Raw genomic sequence first — 23,062 nt, 5'->3', positions numbered from 1 at the left:
TGTTGAGGGGAGGGTAAGAGCAAAGGAAGCTGGGGGCCGAATGCCTGGGTTCTTCATCCCAGCTTCGCCCCTGCCTCTCTGTGGCTCCCTGGGGAAGTCCCACTTCTCTCCATGCCTCAGTTTCCCCGCTCAGGAAAATACACGAAATAGCTTTGCCTCATACTCTAACCCCCCTAATCCCACTCCCCTCCCAAACCTGGAGAGAACCTAGGCGCCCAGACTCCTTTGGCTCCACCCCCTTCACAGCTCCAACCCCCCCAGGTCACCTCTCTTCCCATCAGCCCAGCGTGGGACTGACGGCCCCGGGGTGCTCGGGGGCGAGGCGGGGGCTAAACTACCCCCGCTCCCCCCCGGCACCAGATGGCCCAGGCGGGGCCGAAGGACTAATCCTCACCTGCTAATCCAGGCCGGGTTTACCGGCATCAGCGCCGTCCCCACACTGTCCCCCCCTCCGGCCTTCGGATCACGGCGAGGCCTGCCCGGGAACACCTCCACCCCCCCAGCACCCAGAGCCCAGGGTACCCCCCGCCCCGCCCGCGGGAGCCTCTGGGCTGGGCGGGGGGGACCCGGGGCTCCCACTCTCCTACCAGAGCTAAGGGTATGACCCAGTCGTCCGGGCTCGCAGCACCCCCTGCTCTAAACCTCCAGCCCCGACTCCTCTCCCACAGCTGGAGAGAACACAGGTGTCCGAGATAACCCCCCCCCCAAAACTGCGCTAACCCTCCTGAGCTTACTCCCCTCGAGAGCTGGGGAGAGAACCCAGGCGTCCGGGCTCCCAGCCCCGCCTCCCTTCGCCCCAAGCTAAGATGCAGCCGCCTCTGGGGTGGAGCACGGGGCGGGGGCTGGGCCGGGCGCAGCTGCAGAGCTGGGGGGGCTGGGGAGGGGGGTCATTGCAGCAGCAGGTGCAGAAGGAAGCGAACGCTGCCTCGTAGCCGCAGCCGTCGGGACCAGGACCCGGCACCAGCACCCAGGTAGTGGCCAGGGCCCTGTGAGGGGACGGAGAGGGGGGCAATTCCCCAGCCCCAAGGCCTCCAAGCCTAGAGGGGTTCCCCAGCCGGGGGGGGGCTGTAGATCGGAAAGACCCCTGCTCTGTGGGGAGGGCGCTGGCACCTGGGTTCCATCCCCAGCTCTGGGGGAGGGGGGCACTCTATCCAGGCAGATCCGGGCCCCATGCCTCAGTTTCCCCTGCCTGCGGCCGAGCCGTGCAGAATGTCGGGAAAGAAGGTGTCTTAAGGCAAGAGCGGGTCAGTGGACAGATAGAACCAGGTGTCCGGGGTCGTTCCCCCGCGGGTCCTGGCTCTAACCCACCAGCCCTCCACTGCCCTCCCAGAGCTAGAGACAACCCAGGCGTCCGGGCTCTGGTCCAGGGTTCCCAGGTCCAAAGGGCCTGGGGTTCAGCCTGGGGCGGATTCAGAGACTGGGGACGATGTGGGGGGCAGGCGGATGAGCACACTCCCTGCCTTTCCCCGGTATCCCCACATATGCATATATTTGCATATCGCCTCTACGTACAGGAGCATCAGTCGCTATTAAACTAATGCACATGTCATTTTACATGCCTTATCTCGCTTTATATGTGGGCATGTCTATAGGTCTGTGTCTCTTCTACATGCAGATATGCAAATATTGTGATGACTGTAGCTGTATTTATGCATATAGACGGGCAGAGGTGCCTGGCACAGCCTATGGGTTAGTGGCAGACCTGGGAGTTTACATGGCTGTGTTATATGCGGACCATGCTAAATACTACATGTGTGCACTTACACACGCATGTCATATGCATGCCTGATGCAAAGATCATCCTAGACTTACATGCACATATTTGCAGACATAAATACCAATGCTTGTACAGGGCTGTGCATGTCACATACACGTGCCTGTCATTTCACATGTGTTCATGTGTGAATTGACATGGGCATATGCAGATCCTTGTAGGCACACTTGCATACATATATGTAGAGAACAGTGCATACGTGATTGGTGTCATTATACCTGCATGTTACAGGATATCAAATTTCTTGACATGACTTTTTTAAGGGCCCAGCTTTGGCCTGAGCCTTCTGACATGTATTATGGCAGCCAGTGAGGGGTTTGCTTTATTTCGGGTATTACTGTAGGGCCTGGAGAACCAGCTCAGTTGAGCTTTGAGGACGGGGCACCATTAGGTGCATTACGGTAGTTGGGGGATGAGGAGGGGCTGCCGTAATTCCCCTAGTAACACATCCATTTGTCATCCCCCCCACGGCGCCATATTACTACCAAGAGAGGGCATCCTGAAATGCGGTCCTTGGGGTCACTGGTGTCTTGAGTGGGGTCCCCAGCTACACAGAACCAATACTAAAGCTCCCATCTTGAGCAGACCAAGTAAGAGGAAACAGAGGCATAGGACAATTCAGTCCAAGGACCCCACGCACCTGGGTTCTCTCCTTCCCTGGTGAGGGAAGGGGAGGGGGAAAAGTGACCCCATTCCCTCCCCCCACCAGCCATATCTAATTTGGGACTCACCTTGGCCATGGCTGGGCCCATAATCCCAATCCAATTAGGGGCAGATCAGTCCCAACCCTCCCCCTCCACAGCTCAGCCGAGCAGGGAATACATTGGAGGGGGGAGCAGTCACCTCCAAGGACTCCACCCACTCCCAGAGAGAACCAAGGTGTCCTGACCCCCTTCCTCAAGATCCAGGGAGAGAACCCAGGCATCCTGGCTCCCATTCATCCCCTTCTGTCACCCACCAGATCACCCCGTGTCCACTTTCAGCACCAAGGGGAGAACCCAGGTATCTGGGCTCCCAGCCCTAACTTTCCAATATCCCACTCCCTTTCCAGAGCTGGAGAGGTGGGAGAAGGGAGTAAGGTTTCCTGGGTGAGTGAGAGCATGGGGGCTGAGAGCCTAGATGTCTGGGTTCTCCCCAGCTCTGGGGCTGGTGGGAGGGAGGACTGGGGGTTTAGAACGGGGGGCTGGGAGCCAGGAAGTTTGTGTTCCTTGCAGTGATGGTTAACTGCCTTTGTTAACCAATTTGCTCAAAATAAAGAGTGAGACCTTTGTAAGAGTGGGCAAGGTAAGACAGCATTTATTGATTGAGCACTTAGTACACACGGACACCGATTTCTGCTCCGTGCTGGTATACTTTACCAGCCTCATCGGTGCTCAAGTTAATTTAATAGCCAGCTAAGTTGGTCATGAATGGGAACTGGGCTTCTGTCAGTGTGTCTCTTCAGGTGAACTGATGCTCCAGGATTTTATGCAGAACAAGACCCAAAATTGACATGTCTTGCCCCGCCTTTTATAGTCTTGTCAATTCAGTCAGTCCTCTGGGCTTTTGCTGTTATCACAGTGTTCCTCCTTGGAGGTCGACTGATGTTGCTCTCTCGCTGGTCTGGAATGGATTCTTCTTCTTTTTTTTTTTTTATCTGTCTGCATTCTTCAGCCGTTTGCCACCTGGTGTTTTCCTTTTCCATAAACACTCTCTCACCTATTCCATCACACATAAAGCATACAAAGGAGTGAAAGGTCAAGCACTTACGTCCAGCTACAGAGCAATACAAAATGGAGTTTCTTAAGGCAGTGCAAAAACCCAAGAAAATACACACACAAAAAAAGCATCAAGGTAATACACAAGATTAAGACAATAGACAAAAGTCTATCTCCATGTTATTTACTGAACATAAAAGCTGGTATTTATGCCATTTGTACAACACCTGCTGACTTCCTCTCTGCTTGTCCTTAGGACCATGGGTTTGCAGATGCTGGGCCTGGCCTGGGCGCTGGCGCTGGTGCTACCCCATGGGGAAGGCACTGAGGGGGGCACCTGCCTGCCCGGAGGGAAGCACAAGGCCCAGCCCAGTCCTGAGAGCAGCCTGGGACTCTGCCAGGCCTATGCACACAGTGAGTTGCAGGGGGGGGGTGGGGGGAGGGTGATGGGGCCCTGTTTCCACCCCAACACTGACTGACCAAACCTGGGCAGAGAACTCAGGCATCGGGGATCCCAGTCCCCAATGCCCACCCAAAGCTCGAGAGAACCCAGGTGTCTGGGTTACCCAATTACCCAAATTACCCAGTTACCCAATTACCCCTTCTCTGACCTTCCAGACCTGGACAAAGAACCCAGGTATCTGGGCTTCCAGCCCCCTCCTCCCAGCTCCAAGGCACCAGGCCCCACTGCCCTCCCAGAGCTGGACAAAGAACCCAGGAGTCCAGGCTCCCAGGACCCATGATGGGGGAGAAGGGCCAGCTGTGGCTCTGTGACCCCTGATTCTGCACCCCCTCCCCCCCACAGATGCCTGCTGCTCCCCAGAAACAGCTGCTGAGATCTCCAGTACAGGGGCCAGGGATGTCACCTGGGACTGCTGTGGACCTCTTAGTTCCAGGTGAGATCCCATGCTGCGAGCTTGTGTCCTGGGGCTGCAAGCTTCCCTCCAACAGTGCCCTAGGCCCTGACACTGTCTCCCCCCACTCTCCAGTTGTGCCAGGTACCTGCAACACCTTGAATGTTTCTACCGCTGCTCACCTGGTGCTGCCCACTGGCTCCACCCCGAGCGCCCTGCAGCACTGCACCAAGCCCCCCTGTGTCGGGACTTCTGTCAGCAGTGGTAGGTTGGGGGGCAGGACATCTGGGCTCTCTCCCCACTGGAGAAGGGTGCTAGGAACTCCCATGCCTGCGCTTTTCCCTGCTCAGGGAGGGCAGGGGCCAGGGTAGGTTGGAACAAGGTTGGAGCAGGGGAGGTGGTGCTGGGAGCCCGGACACCTGGGTTCTCTCCTTGGGGAGAGCTTGGGTGACTTCAGGCAGCAGGGGAAAGGGGGTGGGCAGGGGGGGAAGGACGGGGCAGGGGGGACCCCACTTTTCTCCACTTCCCCTCCAGGTATGATGCCTGCCGGGATGACCTGACCTGTGCCCGGGACTGGGTCCATGACTGGCGCTGGGGCCCTGAGGGCAACAACTGCACAGGGGGCTGTGCCCCCTATAGCCAGGTGAGAGGGGATGTGGTGGGAGGGAGGGGAAGACTGAGACTGAGCCTACTGCCCAGCCCCGCCTCCCCCATGATGTTCTATGTGTCTGTTTGCAGCTGTTCCAGCTCAAGAGTCAGCTGCATCCCAGCTGCAACGGTCCTTACAATGACCTGTGCACCCCAGAGCTGCCTGCATCCCAGCCCCATGTACCTCCAGGGTGTTCTATGTGGCCATTACCAGCAATCCCACCCCAGAACTGGTTACATCCACACCTCCCCTCACCTCTGCCTCCTTCTTTGTCCCCACTCAGATGTACCGTGATGGCCAGGACCTGTGTGAGACCATCTGGGGAGACGCTTTTGTGACTGAGGATCCCCCCTGCCCCTGCCTGACCCCAGGGGCTCCGGGCCTTGAGATGGCAGCAGTGGCAGGCACGCCATGCCCAGCACGGGTCAGGAGCCGGCGCACTGTCATCGAGGAGGACGTGGAAGGCAGTGGGAGCGGGTTCTAGGACACCTCCCTGCTTCCCCCAGGGGAAGATCCCACCCTGCACCGGGGGAACGGCTCATGATCTATGCAACCCCACCCCCCACCCACTAGGCGCCACTCCCCTCCCAAAGGTGGGAGAGAATCCCAGCATCCCGGAGCCCAGCACCCCCTGCTCTAAACACTTCCTTTCTCATGCAACCCAGGTGTCCAGACTTCTAGCTGTCACTGCTCTAACTACCCCAGAGAACCCAGGCATCCAGGGTCCCAGCCCCCTAGGCCTGCTGTAATACCTCAGCTCCACCTCTCAGATTAGACCACAGAGAGAACCCAGGTGTCCAGAGGGCCAGGCCGCCACTCCCCTGCCCAGGGAACCCAGGATTTTATTCCCTCTGCTCTAAACCCTCATCCCCCATTCCGCTCCCAAAGCAGAAAAAAAACTCAGGCACCTGGACCGCCAACAGCCCCCCCTCCCCTTTTCTCAGAGCTAGGGAAAGAACAGAAGTGTCCAGGCTCACCCTACATGCTCCCTCTGGCAGAGACAGCGATAGAGTCCAGGTATCTGAGACCGTAGGCAAGTCAGTAGTGCTTCCCCTCTCCCCCCTCCCCCCTGCCCCGATGGCTGAAGAACCCAGGCATCCTGCTGCTTTGCAGCCCCACAGCCCCTTATCTACCCAGTAGGCCACAAGGCCTGGCAAGACCTGCTCCCCAAGTCCTAGAAGTGGGGGAGCTTTGCTGCCAGCATCTGTCAATCCATCTAGACTCCCCCCCCCCCCCAAGATGGGCAGGAATAAACCAGCCAGAAGCTGACCATGGCTCTGTCTCTGCCAGCAGGCGGCACTGGGATGGGGGTGGGGCAGCCCCCATATTCCACCCCAGAAGTGGCTGCAGCCTGGCACTGGGGGAGGAGGCTCTGTTATACCCAGCCAGATGTTCCACCCCAGATGCATCCTAACACCACTGCGTCTCTCATCCCTAACTCATTGCCCCACCACAGAGCCAGCCAAATCAGAGCACTGTTGAGGGTCTACTCTACATTGTATCCAGCTGGTGCTCTGCCTCAGAGCCAGCTACACCTCAACACCATTGATGTTCTCAATTATACACAGCCCCTGTTGCTTCACCCCAGAACTGGCTGCATCTCAGCCCTGTTGAGGATCACTGCTATACCCAGCCCCTGATGTCTCAACCCAGAGCCATCTCAGCACTGTTGAGGATCCCCACTATACCCAGCTGGGATCCACCCCGCAACTGGCTGCATCCTAACACCACTGAGGATCTCTGTTACACCCAGTCCCTGTTGCTCAACCCCAGAACCAGCTGCATCTGAGCATCAATAAGGGTCCCTGTTATACCCAGCTGGTACTCCACCCCAAAGCCAGCCAGATCTCAACACCATTGAGGGTCTCTGTTATACCCAACCTGCTTTGCTCCACCCAAGCTGCCTGCATCTCAGCACTGTTGAGGGTCCCTGTTATACTCAGCCCCCAGTGTCCCACCCCAGAAGCAGCTGTAAGCTCAAGCAACAGCTACAAAACTCTGTGGGACCTTTATTAGCTCAAATGAAGCCCACAGGCTATGTGCGGGGTGTCTCGGCCCCCAGCCCCCACTACAGGCCACTGAGGGGTTTGAGGCAGCGCTCGTGGAAGTAGCGATGGGGCTGGTGCTGGGTGGGTGCTGGGCGGGCGAAGTAGGACAGCAACGAGGGGGTGCCTGGTGTGGGGGCAGCATCCCCATCATCATCATCCCTGCGGGGAGGACGACAGAGGGAACAGTTAGGGGAGAGCTCAAGGGGTGATGGGAAGCGCTGTGCCCAGGAACCCAGGTGTCTGGGTCCCCCCACCCTCTCCAGGGAAACTCAGGTGTTCAGGGCACCCAACCCCTGCCCTCAGAACCCAGGTGTCCCGGACCCATACACATACATGAGAGTACCAACTCATACCCCTGTGCCCTGGAAACCAGGCATCCACTTACTCACCCAACCCCAGAACCCTGGTGTTTGCCTGCCCCCCACTCCTCCCCCACTCTGAAAACCCAGGCACATCCAGGCACCCACTCACACATTCATAGAACTCATGCATCCAGCTCCCCCCAGACCAAGCCAGTGCATGGGCACATACCAGTGTACAGGCACAGCATAGCTATCCAGCAGGATCTGGGCAGTGCTCCAGCTGAACCGCACGAACTGTGGGTACCCAAAGATGGGGTCCAGGGTCTGTGCCAGCCACGTCTTTGTCTTGGGGTCTGGGGGGACACAGTAGGGAGTGACGGGAGACAGGAAGAGCCCTAGGGCAGGACTCCCACCACAGCACAAAGCTAAGAGCTTGGACAGCTGGGTTACTTCCCCAGCTCTAGGAGGGGAGGCAGGGGGGGACCAGGGCCAAGAGCAGGAGGTGCTGGGAGCCTGGATTCTCTCCAGATCTGGGAGGGGAGGGGGTGTGGAGGGGTCCTAGAGGAGATGTGGTGGGGCTAAGAGTCCAGACACTGGGGTTTTCTCTAGCTCTAGCAGAAGAGGAGAGTCCAAAAGGGTTAAAGCAGGGAGTGCTGGAAGCCAGGACACCTGGGTCCTCTCCAGCTCTGGGAGGGGATGTGGGGTTAGAGTGGGGGTAGCTAGGAGCCCAAATACATACATTCGCTCCCCAGCTCAAAGCAGGGAGTGGGTAGGGTGAAGGATGGGGGTGGGGCATAGACCCCCAGCCCAGGATAGGGGTGTACTAAGCTGGCTGTGCCCAGAAGTGCAATTTTGGGCAGTTGGGGAGGGGTACGGGGCTAATCTGGCACCTCCTCATGGCCAGCCCAGCCCCCTTACCATTGGGATAACCCGACCCATAGTCCAGGCTCACGTCATCCAGATCCTCCACAAACTTCCAGCTCTTCACAGCCCGGTCCCTTGCTACCTGCCAGATGGACACACAGACATATCTCAGAACCCCTACCCTGCTCCAAATGCAGCTGGCTCTGGGGTGGGACACAGGGGGCTGATATAACATAGATCCCTTAGCCAGTCCTGCGATGCAGCTGGTTCTGGGACGGTGTGTCAGGGCTGGGTATAACAGGGACCCACTGCATGGTGCTGGGATACAGTTGGTTCTGGGGTGGGACACTGGGGCTGGGTATAACAGGGACCCATTGCCCAGCCCTGAGATGCAGCCACATTTGGGGTGGGGCACATGGGGGTAGCTGGTTACCTGTGCTAAGATGCAACTGGTTCTAGGGTGGAACCCAGGGGGCCCCGAACCAGTTGCCCGGAGTAGGGCACGCAGGTAACAGGATAATACTAAAGAAGCTGGGAAGGAGTGGGGCTGAGGATCCCTGGAAACCCCCTGGGGTGGAGCCTGAACCCAGGGTAACCTTGGCACAGATGCTGGCAGCGCTGACAACGGGGAAGAGGGCATCAGCCTTGGCTCGAACGGTCACCTCCAGCTCGGGGAACCGCTGCTGCAGTTTCTCCTGGTACTTGTCAGCTGGCCCCACCGTGTCCACAAAGACCTGGAGGGGCGGGGGAAGAAGAGCTGCACTGTGGCAGGGGGGTCTGGTAGGGAAACTGAGGTGGGCGGATGGGGTTGGGCTCTGCCCTAATGGAGGCAGGAATTGATTTGCTCCTGAACATATTGGGGAAACTGAGGCATGCTCACCTCTGTCACCTGGACCCCGGCGTCCAGCGCGTATTGCACCAGGCCGATGGCTGTGTCATGGGACAGTGCATTGAGGTTGTACTTCGCCCTGGCCAGGGCAAAAGGACAGCCTTTTTAGAGCTCTTGGAAGGTGTCAGGGCAACCCCCAGGGGGCGCCAGCTCTGGGATAGAGCTTATGGACAGGCCTGAATAGGACAGGATGGGGGTGTGGCTACCTCTGGGGTCAAATAGATGCATAAAACACATGGGGGGGCAGGATGCGGCCAGCTCTGGGGTACAGTAGCTGGGAACACCCACATAGAACAGTGGTTCTCAACCTTTCTTGTACCAAGACCCATTTGTAAACATTTAGGGCCAGTCCCAATCCAGCGCTCCTCAGTCATGACCCACTACCCCTCCACTCCCAGACATCACCTCCCTAGCGTGTGGGGCAGCAGGGAGGGCCCAAGCAGCCCCTTGCAGGCTGGAACTCTGCCAGCCTGCAGGGAAAAGTCGCCGTTTCCCACATTTTCTCATCTAAAGGAGAATCCATTTTTTAAGTTTGTTCACAACCCTGTTATATTCTTGAAACCTACCTTTAGGTCACAACCCATGGGTTGAGAAAAGCTAACATAGAATGTCATGGGGAGGGGATATGAGACTGGAATGCAGCCAGTTCTAGGGTGGAATACATGGGAAGGCTGCGTAGAACATCATGGCGGTGTTGGGGCTAAGATACGGCTGGCTCTGGGGTGGAACTGCTGCACATAGCATGGGTTGGGGGGTAGAGCTGGGATGCGGTTGGCTCTGGGATGCAACAGCTGGGAACAGTGGCATACATCACAGGTGTGGGGGGGAAGGTCTCACCGCTGCTGCATGCTGGTGGAGATGAAGTCCGGGGACAGCATATGCAGGGCCCAGCCAACAAACTCCTTGGCCCCATCCAGGAGTTCAAAGAGCTGCTCCCGCTCTGCCTCTGACAGTGTCTTCGAGTCTGGGAGCAAGGGCACGGGGGGCAACCCAAGGCCTGGGGGGCTCTTAGGAGATTCACCCTCCTTCCCCCATCCCAGAGCGGGGAGAGAACCCAGGCATTCAGGCTCCTAGGCTCCCTTGCTCCACCATCCCTTCAGTCTCAGAGAACCTAGGTGTCCTTGCTCCCAGCACTCAGCCCCAGGTCCCCCTCCCCGCAACAGAGAACCAAGATGTCTGGCTCATGGCCTCCCCCTGCTCCATCCCCCAGACTGCACTCCCCACCCAGGTGTCCAGGTTCCTGCCACTATCCCCCCCAGCTCTACTCCTCCCACTGCAGCCACCCCCAAAGACCTGCAGAGACCTCCAGCCACTCCCCCACCATGCGTGGGGGGGGGATCTTGGGGTGACCCCACCGCTACCTGCCACCTTCAGTGCCTGCAGCTCCTCCAGCCGGGACACGGGGCAATAGCAGATGCTGTAGACCATGGGGCCTTGTGGGGCAAGGAGACAGATCAGGGGGGCTCTGTCCCAGCCAGGGAGGGGGAGCATCATCATCCTCCCATCCCCCAACACTCCCTCCCCTCCCAGAGAATCTACCCCCCCCAGCACCTCTCAGCTACTTCCCTATGGGGGAGCTGGTGGGAGAGGACACATAAGGGGCACTAGATGTACAGGGGGCTGTCCCCCCCCCCGTCTCCATATCCCGCGTGCAAAGTCCCGTACAAGACTCCATGCAAGCCCCCCATGCATCCCCGCGTGTGCAAGTCCCTGCAAAGCCCCGTGCCCCACCATGTTCCAAGCCCCGTACAAGCCCCCCGCCGGTACCGAGTACTGGCCCCCGCCCTGCCTCGTCGATGCCCAGGCAGCAAGGCAGCTCGCGGCACAACGTAGGCACCGCCGAGCCCACTGGGCCACCCCGGCCGCCGCCGGCCTCCATGCCGGGCTGCACGCACTCCTCGCGCAAGGGCTGCCGGGAACTGCAGTTCCGGGGGGGTGGGGCAGACCACGCGCGGGGGGGGCAGTACGGGCTAGTGGATAGAGCCAGACGCCTGGGTTCTCTGGAAGGAGTGAGGAATAGTGGTTAGAACAGAAGGCGGGGGAGGGGACCCCAGACGCCGGGTGGGGTTAGGAGGGGAGTGGGGGCTACGGCGGGGGGGCCTGGGGAGCCCGGGCTCCTGGGTTCTCTGCGGGGAGGAGGGACTCGTGGTTTTAAAGCAGGGGGTTGAGAGGCAAGGGCCCCTCCTCAGACTGGGCAGTGATGGGGAACGAGTGGTTGGGGGAGGATCCCAGACGCCTCTGCCAGGAGCATGGCGGGAGAGCGTGGGTTTGTCTTAGCCCCCACCTCAGTGGGAGGGAGAACCTCCGGATCCCCCCTGCACAGAGCGCACATTGCTCGGGGGAACTGAGGCTCTGTTCCCCTCCCCCCCAGACCGTAGCGCTTTGAATTGCCCGGGCTCCTCACCCCGCCCCCCCCCGCTCTGAGGCGGAATGGACCAGCCCATGTAACCAGGGTGGGAGGGGGCGGGGCCGGGATAAGACCCGCGCGCGCTGCCTCGTGCTGCAGACTTTGGGTGCTCTCTGTGTGTGCGTGCAACTCCCTGTGCAAAGGTGGGCGTGCGTGCAATTGCCCGGTGGGGGTCGCGTGCACGTGCGGGGCGCCCTTGCCCCCCTGCAGTGCAAGGGGGGGCTGACATTGGAATTGCATTGCATTGCATTGGTTACACGCATGCGGGGGGGGTGCACGTCTGTGGGGTGCTCTTGCACACGCTTGGGAGCTTTGTATCAAATGCATCTCCCAGGAATGAGCCCTCTAAGCTTCCCCCCCCCAAGCCGCGGGGCTGCTTTGCCCGCTGTTTGCCCCCCACGCGCCTTTGTGCGTGTCCGCTCGGCTCTGCGGGACTGTTCCATTGTCCGCCTGTCCGTCCCTCTTTGTGCTGGGTGGGGGGGCTGTATTGCCTTGAGAGGCTTCTTCCGCCCGTGCAAAGCTTTGCACCATTTTGCAGGGGTAGGTGCTTGTGCAAAGTAACCTTTGAACGAGGACCCTCCCCCCCACACACACACACAAACCCCTTCAGTCCCCTTCCCTTCCTTCTGGGACTCCCTGGGCGTGGGCGGGGTGGGGTGAGGTGGGGTGTCAGTCGGGTTTCCAGCCAGCCTGGTGCCTTGGCCACCAATATGGGTGCAGTAGGGTTACACGCAGGGCAGGGGTGGATACGTCTGCTGTAACTGGGATTATCCCAGGCTTTCCTCTTAATGGAGTGTTCTGGCCTGGCTTCTAGCCCCTCACAGCCAAGCCCTGAGCCCCTTTGCTGGGCGCAGAGACTGGGCAGAACTCATTACAGCAGTGGGGGGTAAGGCTTAGGGCCTTGGGAGGGTATGGGGGTGATGAGGGCTTTCAGCTGTTACCTTGCTGGGGGTAGAGACCAGGCAGAACTCATTTCAGCAGTGTGTGTGGGGGGGGGAATCCAACCTGCACTGACCCTTGACACTTCCCCCACCCAACCCTCCCAGGACATGGCCTCTGGAAAAGCCCGCATTGGGCAGCCAGCCCCTCACTTCCAGGGCACAGCTGTGGTAGATGGTGTCTTCAAGGAGATCTCCCTGGATGACTATAAAGGTGTGCATGGGGGTATGAGCTGTGCGTGAGGGGGGTACCACTCCACAGCACCCCCTGCTGAGGCTGCTGGGAGCCCCGCCCAGCAAGTCAGTGCTGTGCTATGGGGCCTCTGAGCCACTGGAGGGCATTGGGTGACTTGAGTTGCCAGGGCTCAGCTGGAGCTAGGCACAGTAAGAGGGAGGCTTAGATTCCCCCCTTCCTCCCCCCAATCCCTTGCCCTGGGGGAAGGGTCTGTAGATCCTGCTTAGGGTCAGCATGCACTGTGACCCCTGTCCCTGCCCCTGCCCCCTACTCCCCCAGGGAAGTATCTGGTGCTGTTCTTCTACCCTCTGGACTTCACCTTCGTCTGCCCCACGGAGCTCGTGGCCTTTTCAGACCGGGCTGGCGCCTTCCGGCAGCTGCAGTGTGAGCTCCTGGCTGTCTCTGTGGATTCACACTTCTCCCACCTGGCCTGGTATGGGTTGGGGGGCTCCCCCCTTTCCAGGGGGACCTTATCTTGGCAGGAAGGGAGGACTGGGGTGATAGTGGGAGGCTTTGAGGGGACTACCCCTTTCCAGGGGACCCCAATCTAGGCCAGACCTGGGAGGTTTCTGTGTCCTGGGAGGGTGGCTGGGGCAAGAACAGGCGGTTCAATGCCTGGGGGAGGGGGTGGGGGGCTGTCTTCTTCAAGGGGGCACAAATCAGGGGGGAGGGGACTCTGGGGGGGGGTCTCTGATATGAGGGGTGTGGGGTTCCCTATCCTGTGGGAGGGAGGGCAACCAGGGTGGGAGTGGGCGGGCTCAGGACCTATGGGAGGGGGTGGGGGGCTCCCCCCTTCTAAGGGACCCCAATTTAGGCTAGAGCTGGGGGTCCAGGCTCCCCCAAGGAGGCAAGTGGATGGGGTCAGTTCCCAGCACCCACTGTGGGGGTGGGCCTGCGGGTGTTATCAGGGCAGCCCGGTCCTTATCGGCCCTTGCCAGTGCAGGCGGGGCCCCTTTATCTGCCTGGAGCTGGGCTGGGGGCAAAGCCTAGTGCCCCCCTCCCAACCTGCCCCTTCCCCCAGGTCACAGCTGTCGCGAAGGGAGGGGGGCCTGGGGACCATGGCCATCCCGCTGCTGTCTGACTTGACCCGCACCATCGCCCGTGACTATGGTGTCCTCAAGGAGGATGAGGGTATTGCCTACAGGTAGTATGACCCCTCAAGGGCAGACTCAGCTGCAACCTCCAGCTCCAACTGACCTGTCTTCAAGGGAGTGCAACCCCCATCCCCCTCTTTCCCAGGAGCCTTGCACATGCATGTCAGCCTCTTGCACTTCCCCCCAGTGGCTGTACACACGTATCAGCCCCTTTAAGCCTCTTGCACATGTGCGAGCTCCTTGCATGTCTCCTGCAGCTGCTTTACATTCATGTGAGCCCTCACAGGTGAGCCCATGCATGTCCCCCCTTGTCCCCAGTTGTTTTGTGCATGCCTGACACACCTCTCCCCCCACAGCTACCTCACACATGTGAGTCCTTTGCTCACCACTTCCATGTCTGTTATATAGACGTGGGCTACTCACACACCAGTCAGCTCCGTATACTACCCTCCAGCCACCTTGCACATACATGAACTCGCATGTCCCTGTGGGCAAGGCAGGGGTGCAACAGAGGTGCTTGGGGCTTGCTTGGGGGAGGGGTCTTGGCTAGGGGTGTTCCTGGCCCTGAGCCTCCCACTCCCCCCCCAACCAGGGGCCTGTTCATCATCGATGCAGAGGGGCGCCTGCGGCAAGTGACCATCAATGACCTGCCAGTGGGGCGCTCAGTGGATGAGACCATGCGCCTGGTGCAGGCCTTCCAGCATGCTGACCAGCATGGTGAAGGTGAGCCTTTCCCCATGCACACCCTCCTTGGGGGTGGGGACAGGACACAGAGCCACTGGCTCTCATCCCTGCCCATCCCCCTTCCCCACACCAAGACCTGGGGAGAAGGTGAGGCCAGCAGGGGAGGGATATCTGGGGTTACATTCCCAACTACCTCAGTTTCCCTGCCTAGCCATGGACCAAGCCCTTAGCATTCTTCCCCACAGTTACTGTACCTCAGTTTCCTCACCACACCCTGAGCTCAGCTGTTACAGGAGCGTGGAAGGGAGGGGCAAGGAGTGGAGCCCAGGGTGTGGTGGGGAAACAGGAATAGGAAGATATGGAAGGTGCCTCAGTTTTACCACCCAGCCATGGGCCTGGCCCTTACCTCCCACCATCTGCCTCAGCCCCCCCACTTCCCCCAGGCCATGGGCATAACCCTTACCTCTTCCCCACATTCTACTGTAAAGCTTGGACCCACAGCCCAATATGGAAACTGAGGCACAGAAGGAGTGTGTGTGTGTGAGGGGGCAATGCCTCAGTTTCTCCATCTGGCTGTGAAACCAGCTTTACCCCCCACTATCTCCCAATTCTCCTGTTGGGGCTGGGCCCACAGCCAAGTGGGGAAACTGAGGCACACCCCCATCTTCCTGTGTCTGTTTCCCTATCTAAGACCTGAGGGGAGCATTCAGGATTTCGGGGGGAATACTGGTTCCTTCCTGGGTCTTTTAACACCCCCCTCCCCTCCAGTGTGCCCTGCAAACTGGCAGCCAGGTGGTGACACTATCAAGCCCACAGTGAAGGAGAGCAAGGAGTACTTTGCCAAGCAGCCCTGAATCAGCTGGACAAGGGGATGATCCTGAGCCTGGTCACACCTCTTTCTCCCTGGGGGTGGGGCTTCTTGGGCAGGGCTTGAAGCTACCCCACACATGGGCATTTGGAAGCTAATGATGAGAATAAAGTGAGTGTTTCATGGCAAAACCCTTCTGGGCTGTGACCGTTTGGCTGGGGAGTCAGGGGGCACAGGTTGTATGTAGTGGAAGGGATGGGGTGTCCACTAGGTGGCACTGCCAGCTTGGCGTTGGTATTTGGTGGCTGGCTCTGGAACAAGGTTTAGCTGGGGGGGTTGCTATGGAGACGTATGCTGCTGGTTGAGGGGGTGGGGCTGAGAGCCCAGGGCTAAGCCAGCAGGGGTTGCTATCTATTTGGGGGGGGTAGAGCCTCCAGTCTCCTCCCCCACAACACCATGGGGAGCCCACAGTTAACACCTAGGGGTGAGTGGTGGTGGGGGGGGTGTTACTGGAGCCCTGTCAGGCCACAAGGGGGCACTGCTGGCTTGGTTTCAGCATTTGGTTCTGGGCCTTGGGGGGGAGCTGGACTTAGAATGTGGGGGAGGGGGTTTCCAGCCTGCCAGGCTCAAGTCTCTGGTGCAGTCACTCCCCCCTACATTATATACAGGCACCAAGCTGAGGATGGGGTGGGGGCTGCAGGTCAGGAATGAAGGAGGGGCAACTCATCTGGCTGGTTGCTTGTTCTGGGCATTGGGTCCTTGCATGCTGGTATCAGAGGGGATGGGAGGGTCACCTCCAGTTGGGGGGGGTGGGGATTATGCCCAGCTGCTGAGTGGGTCTGGCTCCTAGCTTCTTTCCAGGATAGAGGCCCTTCCCCTTCTGCCTCAGTTTCCTCCTGGAGCAGCCATGCTCCCTTCTTTCCTGTGTGGGGAGGGGGCTATTAACTCCCATCAGGCCACAGACTAAGAGCCTAACAGGGCGGCTGGGACAGGGCAAGCCCTGCACAACTTTCCCTACCCAGACTCCATCTGCCTCACTCAGTCCTCCCCCAGCCTGCCGGGGAGGCTTCATAGAACCCCCAAGGAGCCCTCCTCAAACCCAGGCAGTGTCAGGAGCCCCGGAGCTGCCTCCCCCGAGGGGTTGGAGCAAAGGGTTAACAAGGGGGGCCCCCCCATTTCCTAAGGGTGGGGGCAGGGAACTGCCCGGAAGCGGGTCTGGCCCCGGGAAACTCCCCCCAGCCTGGAAATTGACGCGATCCTCGGGCCCCGCGCCCCCTGCCCGGCAGGCGTGGGCGGGGGTTCCCGGCACCCGGGTGTCCTGACGTCACACGCCCGGGCGTGACCATATATGGGCCCCTTCCTCTGCGTCACCGGGGAAAGCCCCCCTCCCCCTTACAGCTTCTCTCGCGCGCCTGACTGAAGCGGGGTAGAGGAGTAGGGTGGATCCGGCTGGGGAAGAGACCCCTGCATCTGAACGGGGGAAGGAAACCCCTCCCCGCAGAAGGAGAAATTAAGGCACGGGGCCCAGGCCTGACTGGGGCAGAGAGACACCCCAGTAGCTCCCTCCCCATTTGCAGGACCTCTTAGCACCCCCTCCCCTCATCAAGCAGCCCTCCACCCCTATAAGCCAGCTCCCGCCCCCAAATCGGAGACCCCCAGAGCCAAAACACATCCTTTTGTTTTGTTTTTTTTTTTATCAAGAAATGTCTCTTTTTACTTAAATAAGTGTCCATTAAAAAACAAAAACAAACAACAACAAAGCAGTAAAACAAGCCCCAAGAGGCTTATTATTAATAATAATTATTATCATCATTACTTTTTTCCCATTCCCTCCTTTTAAAACAAACATAAAAGGGGGAAAAACAAGGTGAAGACTCTGCCCAGTCAAACAGACACACGCACAGACACGAATCAATCCAGAGGTAAAAAGGGGGGGGGGAAAATAAAACAACATTCCTAGCTAGTCTCTTTGCTCCCCACATTGCTGAGGGGGGTCAGTCCGGGTAGGGAGGAGGTTATCTAGGGCTGTCTGTCCGTTCCAGGTCTCAGCCTTCATGGTCCAGCCCCATCCCCCGCTTCAAGGGGAAAAAAAAACAAAAAAAAACAACCCAACACATTGAGGCCTAACATATTGCACCGTCCAGCCATGCAAAGAGGCCCGCCGGCTCCTGCCACCTACCGCCGCCCGGGGGCCAGCGCCTGCCGCATTCTCCCGCGGGAAAAGTCCCCACCCCACCCCCCGCGCTAACTTTATCCCTTGATAAAGTCCCGGCTGGGAGGAAGGAGGGTGGTGGGGGTGGGAAGCTCGGTTTCAACCAGCTCCGGAGTCGTGGCGAGGTGGGCAAGGGGGGCCTGCCCCCTTCCCCTAGCCTCCCCGGGTTAGAAGGCCTGCATCTTGACGGCCAGGAGGAGCTGGCAACCGCTGTTCACGTGCGTGAGGACCTTCTGCTTGAGCTGGGCCACCTGGTCGCGGAGCAGGCCGGCCGTGCTGGACAGCCCCGCGTTCTCCGCTTTCAGGCTCTTCACCTTCTCCTCCAGCCGGGCGATGCGCTCCAGCTTCCTCTTGCGGCACTTGGTGGCGGCCAGGCGGTTCCGCAGCCGCTTGCGCTCCACCTTGATGCGCTCCTGGTCCTCCATGTCGATGGGCGACAGCGGCGGGCTGCCTGGCGCCGGGGCCGGCGGCTCGGGCACCGTCTGCGGCTCCTCCTTGAAGCCCTGCGGGCGGGGGTAGCCCGTAGGCAGGTAGCTGAGGTTGGCGCTGGGGTAGGGGGCAGCGGCGGCGGGCGGCGGGTAGCTCGTTAGCGTCGTGTAGACGGGCGCCGGCTCCGGATGCAGGGCCGGGGCGTAGGCGCTGCTGGCCGGGGCGGCTCCGAGTGACACGTTGGGCGGCGGCAGGTGGTTCAGCTTGTGCAGATCGTCCAGGGCCTTCACGAAGCCGTCGGCGAAGCCCTCCTGCTCCTCCGTGGGGCCCCGCGGGTAGAAGAACTGCCCGGGCGGCGTGGGGGTGGTGGTGACCACGCCGTTGCTGTTCTGGATGATGAGGCGCTCTAGCTCGGGCGAGGCCAGCTTCAGAGACGCGCTGCCGGCTTCGCCTAGCCCCGCCGGGGCGTAGAAGGCCCCGCCACCCTCTTCCGCCCCGGCCCGGAGCTGCAGCTGCGCCTTGAGGGCCCGGTACGGCTTGTAGTCGGCGTGGGAGCCCAGCTCGGCCCGGCCATAGCCCGGCAGGAAGGAGTCGTCGTGGTAGAAGGGCTGCTCCATCTTCGTGCACATCCACCCGGGGCACGCAGAGCCCGGGGGCGAGGCCGGGGCCGGATCCGGTGCGAAGGGCCCGGAGGAAGGAGCGCGGGGGAGTTGGAGATCCTACGCCTCGGAGGCTGCAGGCAGTCACCACCACCTCCTCTCGCCGGTGCCAGCCGGGTCCCGCCGGGGAGCGGCGCAATGATGCGGGCGCAGGAAAGCTCCCCGGTACCGCGCAGCAGCCGCCGCGTGTCGACCCCAGCACCACTCGAGTCAGTGTCATGCGCTGCTGCCACTGCCGGGGCTTGATATACTCCCCCGCGCGCCGGGCCGGCGGAAACGCACCGCGATTGGCTGGCTCGAGTGAGGCCACGCCCCCGCCTCCGCTTCCACTGCGAGTCCCGCCCCTCCCGAGCGGGTAGGGCGCATGGGAAAAGAGGGGGGAGGTTCACGCGTGGGGCGGGGTAGTTGTCTGCTGCCGACGTCCCCACGCGGGTCGCAGCGGACCCACGTAGAGACACGGGGGTCAAGGACACTGCCGCGACGGGGGTCGTGCGGAAGACCAGGGTAGGGGGCACCCCCCACCCGTGTACACAAAACCCAGGTGTCCTGGGAGCACCCCTGGAGAACCCAGGCATCCAACACCCCCCGACCCCCAGATCTGGGACACACACATACTTACACAACATACCCCTCCACATCTAGCATACACACATGTGCACACACACACAGGCATCTAGGACACATACACACACACACAGGCAACTGGGGGACACACACCCATAGAACCAAGGTGTCCAACACACACACACATACAGACACAGAACCCAGGCATTCACACACAGGTAACCCTGGCGTCCAGGACACGCACATGCATGCACATGCACACTGACACTACACAGGTGGAGATACAGACACACACATGGAGTCTTGTACACATAGTCCACATGGATGCAGACATGCACACCACCAGACACAGAACCCAGGGTGGCAGAGACATACACACATATCACTGAAACAGGCAAAGACATGTGAAGCCAAGGGACACATATGCACACATATACCTGGAGACACACACAGGGAATACTGGGGAGATGATGTGAATACAGAGACACAAAGAAACTCTCATGGGCACACATGGAGCCACATGGACACAGCCACATACACACTCCGAGATGCAGATCATACAGTCACACAGACCAACATGACCAGCTGCCCCCACAAAGCAAGAGGGGAGTGACTGGAGCCTGGTGTGGTTGGAGAAGTGGGGCTGGGGGCCTGCATGCCTGGGTTCTCCCCAGCTGTGGGAGGGGACTGGGCCTGGTGGGGTTGGAGCAGGGGGTCCTCTTGGAGCAGGATGCCTGGGTTCTCTTCCTGGCCCTGCCCTGAGTCATGGCCTGAAGTTGAATGAGTCACTTCCCAGTCTGGTGCCTCAACTTCCCCATCTGCCCTGGGGCTCTGGGAACAGCTGGGAGGCAACAGGGGGCACCTCCCACCCCTGATGTCTCCTCCCCGGGTCTCCCCCCTGACTGGCACTGGATGCAGCTGCCTCTGGGGTGGAGTATGGCAGGATCTGTGGAGCTGCCCTGGGCCAGGACACCTGGCTTGTAGGACAGGAAGTGAACCAGAATGAGAGTGAGGCTGGGGGGGAAGTGCCAGGCAGGGGGAATCCTGATTGACAGGGAGGGGAAGCCCTCATCCTACCTCAGGGTTCTTGGACTTAGGTTCAAGGCTGAGGGGATCTAGTCCAAGCTGGTCTGAATAGGGGATCCACTGGGAGAATCTGCTCTGCCCACAGATCTGTGTTGGAATCCCCTTGCCAGGGATGTCATCCAGGTGGGGATTTGATCCAGAGACCCCCCCAACAGCAGGAATCCACCCAGTGCATCAATGGGATCCACTGAGCAGGGTCCTGCTCCAACTGGGGGGGTGGGGAATCCGCTTTCCCGGTGATTCTACTCCCATGTGAGATCTGCGGGGGCGGGGGTTAGGGGGAGATACACCTGAGAGCTCCTTATCTCCCTCGTGCCTCCTCTTGCACCCCCCCAGGCACGCACCTGCCCTGGTGCACGCAGGCCCCGGGCGTGGCTGCCCTGTGCAAGGCCGCGGAAAGTGCCGCCACTCCCCCCACGCCCGGGCATGTCGGCACCAGCCACCGCCACCACCACGCCCGGACACGTCTGTGGGGCCAGACGGACATGGCCCCCAGGTAGGGCCATATGCAAGTGCACCGAGGACACACACCCATGCAGGCTCAGAGGCATCTCTGGACATATGATGACATGCACAGGGGGTGCAGGCTGGGAGGGGTTGGGGAGGGCTGGGGGCTTGCCCCCCCACGACAGTGCTCATCTCCCTCCCATGCTAATGAGGATGACGGCCTGGGTCCCCAAAGAGCCTTGTCGGAGGGGAGGATATGGATGGGGCTTTCCCGGGTAAAAAGCAGCTGGCAGAGGCCGCAGGCCGGAGCCTGTTGTGGGGGCTGCAGGTCAGAATTAAAGTGCATTGGACGGGCTGGGGATGGCAGGGGACTTCCGGTTGGGAGTATGGAGCTGGGGGGTGGGCAGGGGCTGTGGATCAGGAGTGAGGGGCACAGGCAGGGCTGGGTGGGGGGCAGGGAGCTGTGGCTTGGAAGTGAGGGTCACCTCCCCCTCCCAGCCCTGCAGATACCCCTCACTCCTGATCCGCAGTCCCCTGCCCTTCCCCATTCCCGGGACTTGAATTTTAGGGGCTTTTGGACCATGAGTTTTTCCTCTCTCCACACTTCTCCTTCCCTATAAATATCCTGTGACTCAGCCCGGGAGCGGGAGTGCGGGCCTGGCAAGGGGCGGGTCAAGGCCCAGTTACCTCTTTAGGGGAAGGTGGGGTGGGGGCTGGTAGGAGCAAAGGGGAAACTGAGGCAGAGAGCAAGGTCCAGATTTGCCCCCTTCTCCCTCCGCGAAAGGCAGTGAGGGGCAGGGCTGGGGTTGGAAACCCAGGTGTCCGGTCCACCCTCCCCAATCCAGGGTCCTGCTCTCCCCACCGAGCTCCCCTCCCCCACCCTGGGGTGAAGCAGAGGCTGCCAGGGCCGCCCTGAAACGGGGGCGGGGGAGGGGCAGTAGGAGCCCGGACGCCTGGCTTCTTTCCCTTCCTGTCTGGAGGGGAATCACAGTGGTGGGGGTGGGGCTGGGTGCTCGGCCGAGTCCCAGTGTCCCCCACTCCCAACCTGGCCGGGGCACCCCCCCTCGCCCCAGGCTCCGGCGGCTCCGGCCCGGCGGGTTCGGGCTCATTCCTGGGGCGCCGCTCACGTCCGGGGGGGGCGGGGCGGGCTGAACCCGGTGCCCCGGGAGGGGCTGCGGCTGAGTCACCCCGGGGGGGCGGGAACCGGGGCTCCCCCCCTCCCCCCCTCGTGTCTCGGGCGCGAGGAAGTGGCTCGAGCCGTTGGTGCTTCCGAGGCGCATCCGGCTGTTGGGCGGGGAGGGGGGACAAGACACGCGGGCTGGGGCTGCTGGTCGGGAGTGAGGGGCACGTGTGGCCCGGAGATGGGGTTTGGTTTACTGTGCATGTGTGTTACACGCATGTGCCTCCTACAGGCATGTGCAGCGTGCGCACTGCATGCATGGCTGTGGTGTGTGCAATTGCACATGCCCAGGACATGCGTTTCATGCCTGCTACAGCATGTGTTGCAGGCATTGCATGTGTTCCCACTGCATGTATTGCCTGGCCACGTCTAATACTTGTATGACACACGTATTGCACACTTGGGTCCAGTGCGTGTATTGCATGGGTGTCCAGGACATACATCTCATGCATGATGCAGGCATGTGTATTGCAAGTATTGCCCACCCATGTCTAGTATATGTATTACACACATGTCTGGGGCATGTATTGCAGGCATGTCCCATAGGTATAGTTCATGTATGTGCAGTGCATGTATTACACACACATCCAGGCATGTATCCTATGCATGCCACAGGTGTGTCCTGTGCAGGTATAGCACACGTGTCTGATGCCTGTATTGCACACAGATCCCATACATATTCCATGCATGCTACAGGCATATACAGGGCAGATGTTGCACGCATGCTACACACATGCAGACTGCACCAGCCATTTCCCTGACCTTGTATGTGTGTGGCACGTCACTTGTATATGCAGAGCTCATTTCATGTAAGATCTGCCTGAGGATTTCTGGGGCCTTTGCCCTGCCCCGGAAGCCTCTGCCTCCTTGCCCCACCCAGCTGAGTCATAGGGCCTGGAGGGCCCCCCCATGCCATGTCTCCTGCTGAACCCAGCTGGGTCTGCATTGGGGCTGCGACCTCTGGCATTGCAGTGCATTGTGGGAATATCCACTGCAGGATAGAGAAAAGGGGTGCATAGGGGGCATGAATCCTTGCCCCCTCCCAGAGTCAGGGATAGTGGGTCTAGAACCCAGGCATCTGTGCTCCCAGCACACCCCCACCATACCAAGCTCACCACCAGCACTAGGTTCCACTCTTGCCCCAGAGAGAAGGGAACCCAGGTGTCCTGGGAAGGGGCCTGAGGAAATCTCTTGCCAGCTCCAGCCTCTGGATTCACAAGATTTCCTGGGCAGTGTTGGGAT

General features: G+C 60.2%; 4 protein-coding genes across 10 annotated transcripts; 2 read left to right on the top strand and 2 right to left on the bottom strand.

Annotated features, from left to right (window-relative positions):
* Positions 1 to 899: 899 nt before the first annotated feature.
* Positions 900 to 6,808, top strand: LOC149858739 (riboflavin-binding protein-like). Of its 3 annotated transcripts, none has more exons than XM_090059427.1 (5): positions 900 to 971; positions 3,728 to 3,885; positions 4,277 to 4,367; positions 4,461 to 4,589; positions 4,860 to 5,400. In XM_090059427.1, exons 2-5 carry the CDS (start codon positions 3,732 to 3,734, stop codon positions 5,266 to 5,268), a joined length of 783 nt encoding a protein of 260 aa, XP_089915553.1. In that variant the 5' UTR covers positions 900 to 971; positions 3,728 to 3,731; the 3' UTR covers positions 5,269 to 5,400. The 3 variants fall into 3 exon arrangements, with proteins under 3 accessions (XP_089915553.1, XP_089915554.1, XP_089915552.1); XM_090059428.1 differs by lacking the exon at positions 900 to 971 and having other exon boundaries at positions 3,048 to 3,885; positions 4,860 to 4,968; positions 5,258 to 6,808; XM_090059426.1 differs by lacking the exon at positions 900 to 971 and having other exon boundaries at positions 3,048 to 3,885.
* A 155-nt stretch (positions 6,809 to 6,963) lies between these two features.
* On the bottom strand, positions 6,964 to 11,001 carry RNASEH2A (ribonuclease H2 subunit A). Of its 3 annotated transcripts, none has more exons than XM_090059423.1 (8): positions 10,845 to 11,001; positions 10,439 to 10,510; positions 9,915 to 10,041; positions 9,069 to 9,156; positions 8,785 to 8,922; positions 8,243 to 8,330; positions 7,554 to 7,677; positions 6,964 to 7,181 (listed from the first exon to the last, which is right to left on the bottom strand). In XM_090059423.1, the coding sequence occupies exons 1-8, from the start codon at positions 10,954 to 10,956 to the stop codon at positions 7,043 to 7,045; spliced, it is 888 nt and encodes a 295-aa protein (XP_089915549.1). In that variant the 5' UTR covers positions 10,957 to 11,001; the 3' UTR covers positions 6,964 to 7,042. The 3 variants fall into 3 exon arrangements, with proteins under 3 accessions (XP_089915549.1, XP_089915550.1, XP_089915548.1); XM_090059424.1 differs by having other exon boundaries at positions 8,851 to 8,922; positions 10,809 to 10,987; XM_090059422.1 differs by having other exon boundaries at positions 10,809 to 10,979.
* A 64-nt stretch (positions 11,002 to 11,065) lies between these two features.
* PRDX2 (peroxiredoxin 2) lies at positions 11,066 to 15,434 on the top strand. 3 transcript variants are annotated; one of them, XM_090059429.1, is made up of 6 exons: positions 11,066 to 11,086; positions 12,531 to 12,636; positions 12,937 to 13,090; positions 13,679 to 13,801; positions 14,344 to 14,474; positions 15,204 to 15,434. In XM_090059429.1, the coding sequence occupies exons 2-6, from the start codon at positions 12,534 to 12,536 to the stop codon at positions 15,287 to 15,289; spliced, it is 597 nt and encodes a 198-aa protein (XP_089915555.1). In that variant the 5' UTR covers positions 11,066 to 11,086; positions 12,531 to 12,533; the 3' UTR covers positions 15,290 to 15,434. The 3 variants fall into 3 exon arrangements, with proteins under 3 accessions (XP_089915555.1, XP_089915557.1, XP_089915556.1); XM_090059431.1 differs by having other exon boundaries at positions 11,079 to 11,099; XM_090059430.1 differs by lacking the exon at positions 11,066 to 11,086 and adding an exon at positions 11,476 to 11,627.
* A 1,483-nt stretch (positions 15,435 to 16,917) lies between these two features.
* On the bottom strand, positions 16,918 to 19,084 carry JUNB (JunB proto-oncogene, AP-1 transcription factor subunit). Its single transcript, XM_090059425.1, has one exon. The coding sequence runs from the start codon at positions 18,511 to 18,513 to the stop codon at positions 17,623 to 17,625; it is 891 nt and encodes a 296-aa protein (XP_089915551.1). The 5' UTR covers positions 18,514 to 19,084; the 3' UTR covers positions 16,918 to 17,622.
* Positions 19,085 to 23,062: the final 3,978 nt, after the last annotated feature.

Source organism: Crocodylus siamensis, chromosome 8 (genome assembly GCF_052110815.1).
Source record: "Crocodylus siamensis isolate JL-2025a chromosome 8, ASM5211081v1, whole genome shotgun sequence".
Classification (NCBI taxonomy): Eukaryota; Metazoa; Chordata; order Crocodylia; family Crocodylidae; genus Crocodylus; species Crocodylus siamensis.
The sequence above is the reverse complement of the archived record's forward strand: the minus strand, read 5'-3'. Positions and strand labels throughout refer to the sequence as shown.